Genomic DNA, 12,175 nt, shown 5'->3' with positions numbered 1-12,175 from the left:
GGTGTGACATTTAATCACAACTCAAATTTCCTCTGGTAAATTTCAAAATCAAAAGCAATACAAGGACAAGCAGTTATAGAAAATAAATGAATATGTAATATAAATGAATAAATGAAGTTTGATATGGTACCTTGGGGTAAAAAAAAAAAAAAAAGATAACCTAAACACCTGGCATACACTGAGCTACATCAACATTCATTCATTTATGTGTGCTCCCTTACATTAAAATCATTCCTCCATGCTAGTTTAAACTGTTTGAGCCCAGCGTTGTAAAAAAAAAAAAAAAAAAAAAAGTTTGTAAGTATCAGTGTATCAGTGTTTGACCATCAACTTTCTCTCGGTCTGTTTCCTCGCATCATTTACCGCACACAAAGTGATAGCCTACTTGGAAAACAAGTCGAAAGGTGATAGTAGCCTACATGATGCAACCGGTAACATTTAACGTCCAGGTCTGAAAACATACAAGCACAGAAACAGAAATGAGGATTGGGCATGTAGAAACCTAATCTGGAAAATTGTTTGTTTTGTTGTATCACTGAACGTAAAAAGATAACCTCTAAAAACAACCTGTTGTTAGACTGAAGCCACTGAGTACATCAAGTGTTCCTCCTGTTCAAACATGCGTTGCGACAATGCGGGAAAACTCTACATCAAAATTTTGGGCGGCTTTAGTTCTTCTTGTTTGTCCATAGAATACATTTTGGCTGGGTAAAGGTAGTTCTGTATAAAAAAAAAATACATAAAGGACATTGTTTGCTTCTACTGGTGGGACATTAGGATCTGCATGAAGGATCTGTGGTCAGATTGACCTCTGAGTCACTCTGTCACTATCAGCAGTGTATCAGATCCCTCCCCTTTCATACCTTTGCTCTTTCACAGTGCGTTCGATCTACATGGTCTGACTCCCAGCCAATCAGGACAGGACCAATATGTTTCCCACTCTGAAAGTAATCAGGCTCCTCTAACGGATCTTTAATCTACACTCACAGATAAAACGACCGCACCAACATTACCTGCATTACAAGCATCACCTGTGAGAGAAAGAATAACCAAAGTGTGTGTGCGACATCATGTCTGTGGTCACAATCTTGTGCTGTTTGCTGTTAACGTTTCACCTCACTGAGGGGAAGAAAATCAAAGGAAACATTACAGGTGAGTGAAACGTGAAAAGTGTTTAAATTACTTCAAAAAATGTTATAAAATCAGAATCTGGTTAACTGCCTAGTAGGTTCACATACAAGGGCTTTGGTGATTTGGTGAACAGACACATGAATATAGAAAAGAATAAAAATACATTAACTTTATTAAAAGGGACTATTTAGTACATGTGCAATATTTCCTATTTTAAAAAGAACATTTGTTGCATTGGTTTAACTGCTTTTAATAATGGGCACCATAATTATATTTGTACACCCTTTCCCATCAGTCATGCTGTGCGCTGTCGGTTCATTATGTAATCACTATCAAGCTCCTGGTGGAGTTTTCAAACAGAGGGCACCAAACTGCAGGTTAAAAATGGGGCCTTTAGCCTCTTAATCTTGATCCGACCCTCCCAAAAAAAAAATTAAAAAACCCTTTTTCTTAAATTTACAGTTTCAAGTGACAATAGATCTATCTATACTATAAAAATATATTGTATATTCTTGATCTGAAACTATCCGATGCTGAGTGAAGTGCTTACAATAAGGCATAATCTAATGGCTTAACCATTACTTCACACAGAAATATCCGAGGGGTATTGAGAACAATGTCCCTCTAAAGATGTTTGAAATATAAGGATATTCTTTCCTCTAGAAAAATAAAATCAACCTTGTTTGAATGTTCATTTTAAGACTATTGATTTCCAACTTTGTTGCTCTATGCATTTCCATATTTTTTGCACTATTTTTAAATTTAAAATTTTTAAAACAATAAAAGTGTTGATCTTTGATTGGCATTCTGTCTGCTGTATGAGATCTGCTTTATATTTGCATCGGGGCTTTCAAGATATTGTTTTTATCTTATTCCGTAAACATTTTAACATTGACAAGCTCCATATTATTGTTATAATAATAATTATTATTATTATCGCTATTAATGATTATTATTATTGCTATTGTTATTATTACAGATTGTAAATCGTAAAAACATGAAATTGAAAGAACATCATTCAAGACCAGTATTTTGTCTTGAAAATGTCGAAAATTGTGACACCATTAATGTTTTGAACTGAGTGGTGAATAAATTGTTATATTACTGTACATTACAGTGGTTGTTTATGAGAATATAGATGATACAAAAAACAAACATTTCGCAAATATTGCTGGATATCAGCTGTTTTATTTAAAGTTAATTAAATATTTGCATTTTTCTTCTGCTGCTGAGTTCATTCATAGTAATTGTTAAGTTCCTTTCCCTTGATCATTTAATTTGGGGATTTCACACATAAAATAGTAAAAGTAAGTGTCTGAGCCACACGGAAAATCTCAGTGAGAGCACAGTGCATGCCAGCGCTGCTTCAGTTTGTTTTTATCCTTCAACGTTATTGCAGAAACCGTATTAAACTAATTAGTGCGAGATTTGTATCGTACACTCTTGTGCTCTGTTACTAATGAGTCAGACTGTTTTTAATTGCTCTCTGTGTTCTTATGGATAAACAGTCATAACACTGAGGAGACACACCAAGGAAGATGTGGGATTTAATGAGCAGAGGGGTGGATGATGGATGGATAATTACTTTTCATTACTTCCACTGTGGAAATGTTTTTATCATATCAGCAACCAGAGCTCACTGGATGGCAACTGTATCCCTAAACTTTAGGCGCCTGGCGTTATTAACATTAAAATGTTAGAATAATAAATATGCTGGACATGAATCAGTGATGAATCATAAAGAAAAAAGTAATGATAGATTTCTTTGGAGAAGGTTCTACAACGTTTGATTGTGGGCTGTGGTTTTAGACATGAGGAGGAGTTTATATAAGAAATTACGAGAAGAGTCTGGCAGAGATTCACTTGATGGGACTTTTTATGAAGCATCATGTGTGTATGTGCCAAAGACATCTGCATGACCTGGAAACATAGCAAAGTGCTTCTGGAAGGGCGTTACTCAGCCTGCAGTCCTCAACAGGAAGTGTCTCCCTGTTTACTCTCAGATAATTGTATCAAAACATGAATCAAAACATTTCCACTGCTCTCAAGCGGCCAAATAAGGTGAATTTTCTGTTATTTGTAACCATTAACCTCAGAGTAAACACATCCAGTAACTCAGCATGTTCTGACGTGCAGAGTAACCACTAAGAACAAACAGATAACTCTGGTGCTGTTTGATTCCTGAGGTGCAGTGGACACAGAGCAGAGGGTAGTCCTCGGGGTGAAAGAGCCGTACATCAGCAGTTCTGTCTTCAGCATGTTTTCAGAGGGTGAGGAAAACTGCAAACTGGACCCTCTGCAGCTGCACACACTCACCTCCTGTGGCTTCAACAGCAGTAATCCCCTCATCATCATCACTCACGGGTGGTCGGTAAGGTCAACTTTTGTTCCACTTCACTGACTTGAACCACTGCATACAAAACATGGAACTCGGGTCAGTGTGAAGGATTTGCAGCTGGCATAGTTTCAGATGTAAATGTTGCATAAAAATCCCTGAGACATACCGATCAGAGCTGGCCTTAGCAATTAAGCGATATAAGCAGTCACTCTGGACCCCGATCTCTGGGTACACCTGGAAAATATATTTTGAATGAAAACCAGACAACATAAAAATGGAACCCCCTAGACAAAACTGACTATATCTCTTGCCATTTATACCCCAAAATAGTGACGAAACAATAAGCTCAGAGACGGGCAAAACAGAAAATTTATGGAGGCTCAGTATGTAATTTGCTGTCTCCTATGAAACAGGCACGCCATTGATTCTGTTGTTTCAAAAAAATCTGGTTATATTAGATATGACAAGTTTAACAATACTGATGAATAGGATCAAAACGAAAGTCAATACAAAGTGGGATGAGTGTCTTCACAAGCCATGAAGCCCATGATTTAAGTTAAATAATTTACATTTCAAGTTATATTTAAGGGCCCTGACACACCAGGCCAACTGTCATCGATCAATGTCCGTGTCATCAGTCCCTGGTCCCTGGTTTTAGCTCTAGTCAGGCTTTGTCGGCTTTTTCCCACCCCATTTAATGTGTTGATTCGGTGTCGGAGATGGCGGAGCCCATCTGTGAATTGGTGAGATAGACTAACTGCTAGTCAAGAGGGAGCAAGATTGAAACAAATTTTTTATAACAGGTAAGATTGAGTTTTTATCCATTGAGCTCTTTGGCAGAAACCTTTCGTAATTACTAGTGTTATTGTTCAGTAGCACATGGTAAATATAATTTGTTCTTTCAACATCAGGTTGTTTTGTTAAAGTGGTAACTGGCTAACTAGCATTAAAATGGTCTTCCGTTTCCCCTTATTGAATGACAAAAAATAGGACTGCCTCTGCTGGTATAGAGAGTTATTTCACGTCAGCATTTGAACTTTTTTTCACGTCACTGGGTCCAGTTCATTGATCTGGAAACAGTTTGGACCACTGTAACCAGGAGTTACACTGTTTCTTGTTTTTCCTCAGATGGACGGTATGATGGAGAGCTGGGTGCTCCGCTTAGCCACAACCCTGAAGACAAATCTAATAGATGTCAACGTGGTGATTACCGACTGGCTGTCTCTGGCTCACAATCACTACCCCATAGCTGTACAAAGCACCCGCACTGTTGGAAAAGACATAGCTCACCTGCTGATGTCACTTCAGGTCAGGGAAACATTCTTTACCCTATTTTTGGTGTCAAGATCATGTATGTGATGAAGTAAAATCAGCAACTGGTGTATTTTACTGCTGAAAAAGCAGCTTAAAACACCATACAGATACCAGATTCAAGTTGTCAAAAGTTGGTTTAAATATGCAACTATTATAAACCCCAACAGGAACACTACCAGTACCCAGTTAGATTGGTTCATTTGATTGGCTATAGTCTTGGCGCTCACATCTCTGGATTTGCTGGAAGCTATCTGGAAGGCTCGGAGAAAATCGGAAGAATTACAGGTGAGTTTTTCGACTGGGGTTGGGGTAATAATTGTGATTTCTAGGTCCACTGTCCCACACAAATACAATTTGAAAGAGTATATTTTGAATAGTGACCTTTTTTTCCTGTATTTTGAAAGTGGCTCTTGTGTTGTACCGGTGCAGGTCTGGATCCGGCGGGGCCGCTGTTTGAAGGCATGTCCCCCACAGACAGACTGTCTCCTGATGATGCTGAATTTGTCGATGCCATCCACACCTTCACTCAGCAACGTTTGGGCCTCAGTGTGGGCATCAAGCAAGCTGTAGCACATTATGACTTTTACCCCAATGGAGGAGACTTCCAACCAGGATGTAACCTGCACAACATTTATGAGCACATAAGCCAATACGGGATGCAAGGTACGATCAAAAACACAATATCACTTAACATTTAAGTATATCGTTTTTAAGAGCAAAAGAGTTCATTGTCTGTGGAGGATGAACATGCACAGAAAATTTCATGGATAAATTTTCTATTTTGTGTAAAAGTAGAAATTTTAGCCTAATGGTGGTGTTATAAAGTTTCACCCAAACATCAGGATTCAACCTCAGGGAACCATGAACATTTTTTGGTTCTCTAGCCAATAGATTTCATGAGTGACCCACTGTTATAGCTCTGGCTCAACAGGAGTGAATTTTTTTAAGATTTAGCTGCTGAGAGTTAGGCATATAGGTTTCAGTGATTCAGCCCGCTCTCATAGAAAAACCAACAACATAGTAAGTTTAAACCTAAGCATGCAGGGGCGCCTGGTGGCTCAGTGAATAGAAAAGCACCCCATGTTCAAGTCCGGTTTTGGCCCTTTGCTGCATGCAATTTTCTCAGTTTTTGAATTCTTCATTCACCATAAAGGCATATGAAAAAAAAAGCTCCTTATTTCACACAGAAGCCATGAAAGGGTCTTCACTATGCTGTGGTGTTATCGTTAGCCAGCCTTTGCTTTCATAGAAACCTTACAGCGAAATTGAATGGTTTTTATTTGGGTGGGCCTTAATTACAACGTGAAGAGACAACATTTTACAGGGTTCCTCCTGTTTTTAAATCTCCTCGCGCCTTCCCGGGAGAAAGTCCGCTGTAAGAGCGGGAAGAACAATGTTATAAATCGGACTTTTCACAACACAGTAAAATAAAATAAAAATATCTAAAAAAAAATTATATTGAATGGCAATTCGGTCACTTAAAATAAATACTAATTACGATGCATAGACCCACATACTTGCAATTATGAAGAGATGACATTTCACAGGGTTTCTTCTGTGTATAATGCTCCCCGCGCCTGTAACATCATGTACAAAGTCACCGTGTTAACAACATAGACGCTAGCTAGCTGCTAACCGGCGGCCCTGCTACTCCAAACTTCGACAACTCTCATGTCATAAATAAGGGATTTTTCCATCAAAACAGCAAAAATGGTAACTCAAATTAACCACAGTGTTATTACGTCGCTTTTACATCAATTTCAAGTAAATGCAAAGTGCAAAATAATCGAAAATGAGCACAAACAACGCGCTTACCTGCCCAGGAGAAAGTCCGGTGCAACAGGAAGCGCATCTCGCAAGAGTGCAGCTCATTCAACACCTTCAAAATAAAACTATGACTAAAACTAAAAAAAAAAAAAAACTAAATAAAAAAAAATAAATAAATAAATCTTCCGTGGGGGGCGGGCAACCCTACACATGATGCTAACTCTATGACTGATTATTTTGTGAACACGAATAGATAATAATAATAATAACAATAACAACAACAACAACAACAACAACAATAATAATAATAACAATGATAAATGTATTTTTATTCTCAATTTTCAATCAAAAAAAATTATAGAGGGAATAATTTTATCTCCGTCAAAATAAAAGTGTTGCATTTTACCTCATGCACACCTTTTCACCATTTCTTAGGTGATAAATGCAAACATTTGAATTAACATTTTAAAATTTCTCATGCTTTTCTATAAAGCTCTACCAGCAGGATGTGCAAGTACATTGTAGCTGCACGAAAAGTCATTGACTCATGGCATTTGAGGCCGTTGAGGTCAATTGACATATAAATGATCACTTTTTGAATTATGTAGTTCTTTTAAAAAGAATACTGTGATAAAAACTAAACTTGAATATCTTATTACATCTTTTAAAAAGCAATTCTGGTCCAAAACTATTACAGTTACTTCTCGGTGACACTTTAAGGTCAGGATGATTCTTGATATTTAAGCATGCTCTCATTTAGGCCTGAACAGATACACTATTCAAATTTCTGGTACTGGTGTGCCATTTACAACCCTGCATCTGTGGAGAAAATGCAGAAGTCCAAACAGAGCAGTGTGTTCTGCTGCTTAACTGCTTACTGGTTTACCTCTTCCTCTGCTCTATCATAACATTTCTTTTTTCTCTTAATTGGTCTTGCCACCTCAAAACACTGGTTCAGAAGGAATATCTTGGGCATCAATTCATCTCTTGCTTGTTGACAGTTTCTCGTTAAGCGTTGAGGCAGATGAGTTTAATTCCCTCCAGTCTCAACACAAGTGGCTCTGGGATTTATGGTGCCTCTCAATCCAAAACACATCCGCATAATATGACAGTGAGAGCCACATTAAAGCATCTGTCATCCTCAGGAGTTAATTAGCAACATGTGCCTTCCTCAGCGCTGTCCATCCCTCCAAGCTGAGCTGCCTCCAGGCTACAAGAGTCTACTCAGAGAAAAGGCCTTCGGAGCAGTTCAGGTTCAGACATAATGAGATGCTTTTAGGAGATATGACAGCAGGACAGGCTGATAGATGTCAGGCTTTGGTGATAATGAAGTCAATCCACAAATAATGGTCACACGCTAACATACTCCACAGCCTCTCAATCCACAGGAGAATATTTTGTCTGAAAATTAAATGTTGGGAGAAAAGAAAAATCAATGTCTCATGTTTTAAATGTGCTCAATATTTTTTTTATTTCCTTACACAGCTTTTCAGCAGACAGTGAAATGTGCTCATGAGCGCTCTGTCCATCTGTTCATCGACTCTGTGCTGAATAAAGACAAGCAGAGCATGGCCTACAGGTGCAGCGACAAAAGTGCCTTTAACAAAGGTGTGTGTCTGGACTGTCGGAAGAATCGCTGCAACACGCTCGGCTACGACATCAAGCGGGTTCACAGTGGCAAAAGCAAGAGGCTCTACCTGAACACACGCTCTCAGATGCCTTACAAACGTATGTGGTTTGTTTTCATCATTTAAACCAATCAGGTTTAAAGGCACAGTTCCCCTTAAAATCAAAGATACATTCCTCTTATTTGTAATGTTATTTATCACTGGAGCTGAAAAATGAAGACAACGCAGAAGTGCCAGAAACTGCAGTTCCTCTAATGGTCACTGGAGGCTGCTCCAGAGACCAGTCAATCCCTACAGACCCCCTCATGTTTACAGCTTGGTACGCACTACAGTTTGGGTCTATATAACTACTTTACCCCTTCACGACAACTGTATGAGGGGAGAATGTTAACATCTTATTAAGGATTAAAATTATGGAGAATTAAGGGCAACCTTCTTTAAGCAACAGGCTGTTTGACAATAGTGTCTTTGGCTTCGAAAAACAAGATGGTGACGGCAAAAATGCCTAACTCATGGCTTCAAAACAGAAGTCCACAAACCGATGGGAGATGGCATGGTTGCGATGTCCATTATTTCTATAGTCTATGATAGATGCATGTTTCCCTCTGCACAATTGGTGGATGTAGTTCAGCAGAAAGAAAAAAGTTCCTACATGAAACGGCTCACAACCAGGTCTGTGGATTATCTTGAGTAAAAGGGTAATGATTTCTGGAAAGAGACATTGCTGTTGAGCTTTTCAAATGTATTATTTTCTAAAAATTATTTAACTTTATTTTAGGTGCTTTGAGCACCACAAGCCGAGCGCGATCTAGCTCCATTACATTGGAGGGAAGGCAGACATCTCTACGGCCAATACCTCTATATTAGTATATTCTGAATAAATGTAGTATTTACATTTAGCATATCAAATACATACTTAATATCTAATTAATTCTGGTATTTTTTATTTATTAAAAAAAATTATATCTTTTCTTCTTGTCAACAAAAAAAAAGAGCCAAACTATCGATAGAGAAAATAAACTGTGCTGGCTTTTCTGTCTTCATTTCATCTTCTTCTGGTTCCTTCTCTGCAGTCTTTCATTACCAGTTCAGGATCCAGATTGTCAGCCAGATGGAGAGGATTGAGCCCGCCTTCACCATCTCCCTAACTGGAACAAAGGAGGAGAGTGGAGTCCTCCCCATCACTGTGTGAGTACTACACCACCTCCCATCCCATCGAGACGGTCGATGTACTCGGGCTTTGACACATGCAAAATGCAGCTGTGCTCTCAGCTCCATAAAGAAAGAAGTAAAGGAGAGCAGCTGACACACATGGAAACAACTGGAGCTGCTGCATGAAAGAGAACTATAAATGGAGATGATGGAGTGAATAATTTACTCAAGACACTATTCCCTGACTGCGTGATCTCTAATGTTCTGTGTATCAAAGAGCCGCAGGCACACCAGTATACATCAGTTTTCAGAAGAGGAAATCTCATGTTCTGTCCTGCTTTAGTTGCAGACCATCACTTTGTTTTGTAATAAATAAGTGTGACAGCCTGTTGTAAGATGTTCCCTGCTGTTCTAATCTCACTCTGTCTTGCTTTTGTGTCTTCCTTTTTTAACTCCAACAGCACCGAAAAGATTTCAGGTAATAAGACCTATACTTTCCTGATCACACTGGACAGAGACTTGGGGGATCTGATGTTCCTCAATTTGCACTGGGAGGGTTCAGCTCGGTGGAAGAACGTGTGGAACCGAATGCAGAAAATCCTTGGCTGGGGTGGCCAGCAGAGTAAAGCACAGCTGACAGTGGGCAGGATCAGCGTCAAAGCAGGCGAGACGCAGGAGAGGTACAAATCTAGAAATATTGAGATGGCAATACTTCAGTTTAAAAATACTTCATTACTTTTTAACTATTCACAATACTGAAAACTCTACACACTCAGAATACAAATCAACAGAAAATTAACCCTGATTGCATAGTTTTTACTTTGTATTATTATATATATTTCAATGGATTATTATGATAATTATTTCTATAATAATATTAAAATGCTGCTTATTATCACTTCACATTAAAATGTAAGTAGCATTTTAACATTGTAGGTGGTAGAAGTGAATCTAATTCTAACAAACATATATACTGTGAGTAGTTTGTTTTTTGTTTTTTTATGTTTTAAATGCAGACACAGCAAAGTGCTGGCCAGTGGGAGGTAAACACAGGTTCATCATAGTTTAACACAATGCACGCCATAACATGCTTTATTCTCCAAATGTCATCTAATTGTCATAATCAGAGATATATCTCAGGTTATGCCTTCTCTGCATCAATTTATGGTGGAAATGTCGTTAATTTTGTTAAATTAAAAGTCCTCTGCTACTTCTATGTTTTTATTAAGACAACAAATGCACATATTCTAAATATTGAGGGGGATTTGTCCCCCCACACCTCCCCAAAAACTATTCCTGTGACTAAAAACACCAGATATAAGACACATTACAACCATATTTTCAATTATTTTCCAACTATTAACTGCTTTGCAGAGATGGTTGTTTAAAACAGTTGTAAATTATATTTTATAAGATGGCTGTAGTTTTTGTTTGAGAAAATGTTAATCTGTAAAGTAACTAGTTGTCATACAATTAAAGTGCAGGAGTAAGGATTATATTACCACTATGAGATGTAGTGGAGTAGATGTATAGAGTACCATAGAACTTAATTTGTCAAGTAAAGCACAGGTACATAAAAAAAACGTACGAACAGTAGATGAGTAAATGCACTGTTAGTACAAATATTGGAGGATCATTACTACGTGCGTACTGCTATTAAATGTATATATTTAAGATAGCTCTAACATGTTGTGTAGTATATAAGTAAACTGTGCCAAGTTAAATCATACTAAATACATAAACTCCACATAAGCGTGATAAAGAATAAATATACTTGTTTTAAGATACAGATCACATCTTGTGTCCCACTACTGACCGCAGAAAAACATTCTACATCTGCACCATCAAAGGCTTTCAGTGCCACCTAGTGGACAGTTTGCGATGCAGAGAATTTCAGTCATTTATCATCATGGACTCAGCTCTCTGCTGCACTTCACTCTTCAGTAACACCATAACAACTAAATTGTTTCTTTTTTGCAGGACATCTTTTTGTCCCATGTCAGATGATGGATGGCATATTGAAGAGTTGCAGGATAAAGTGTTTGTGCGTTGTAAAGAAGATAAACCAAACAAGCGCAGAAGAAAGCAACATTAATACACTTTAGTGGGATCCTTGATGTATTCAGCTGACTGAGGGTCGAGGATGGAAGTTCACAACAGGATGCAACTCGTTAAACTCCTCAAAGTGAGGCAGATTTGGGGAGTAAATTAGAAATCATTACCTGAAGATGTGCCTCTAAATAAAAAGTGTTGAAGTTTAAGAGAATTCTGTGAGGCTATAGAACAACTACCAATTTTAAACTGTATTTACAATTTACACAAATATGTTTAAGTTTAATTATGTGATACAATTGGTAATACAAGTATTACACGGTGTATTTTAAGAACCTGCCCACATTTACGTTTCTGTCCTCATACAAATGTTTTTCAAGTGTATGAGGAATTGGAATTTTGCCAATTCAAATATTAAGCGAACAGTGAACACAGAGCCGGGCGTTCAACAACCTTTTGATGACGTTAATTCCAAAGTATATTGATATATTTTTTTCTGTGTGTGTCTTATGCCACTTTTATGCCATTTAAAAACCTACTTTAAGTCTTGCCAATAACATCGTATGAAAACATGTTAATCAAACTCAAACCAGAGCAATAAATATGAACTCTTTCTTTTCTGTTTAGTTTTGTGGTGGTTGTTTATCACATCTGTAAACTCTGAGGCAGGTTAGATCAAATAAAGCTGGAACGGTAAACACAAGCTCATGTCAGACCATCCTATCCTGTTGAGCAGCTCTGTCATTGCTTTCCTGGAAATTTTATGCTGTGATGAAAAATTACACAACAAAAG

The 12,175-nt window shown here is 37.8% G+C and overlaps 1 protein-coding gene across 1 annotated transcript; it reads left to right on the top strand.

The window, feature by feature from the left end:
• Window positions 1-885: 885 nt before the first annotated feature.
• Window positions 886-12,003, top strand: lipca (lipase, hepatic a). Its single transcript, XM_042492716.1, has 9 exons — window positions 886-1,152; window positions 3,324-3,502; window positions 4,598-4,777; window positions 4,951-5,068; window positions 5,213-5,446; window positions 8,036-8,278; window positions 9,252-9,366; window positions 9,792-10,010; window positions 11,311-12,003. Exons 1-9 carry the CDS (start codon window positions 1,071-1,073, stop codon window positions 11,423-11,425), a joined length of 1,485 nt encoding a protein of 494 aa, XP_042348650.1. The 5' UTR covers window positions 886-1,070; the 3' UTR covers window positions 11,426-12,003.
• Window positions 12,004-12,175: the final 172 nt, after the last annotated feature.

The sequence above is a fragment of the Plectropomus leopardus genome, chromosome 1, assembly GCF_008729295.1.
Source record: "Plectropomus leopardus isolate mb chromosome 1, YSFRI_Pleo_2.0, whole genome shotgun sequence".
Taxonomy (NCBI): domain Eukaryota; kingdom Metazoa; phylum Chordata; class Actinopteri; order Perciformes; family Serranidae; genus Plectropomus; species Plectropomus leopardus.
The sequence above is the reverse complement of the archived record's forward strand: the minus strand, read 5'-3'. Positions and strand labels throughout refer to the sequence as shown.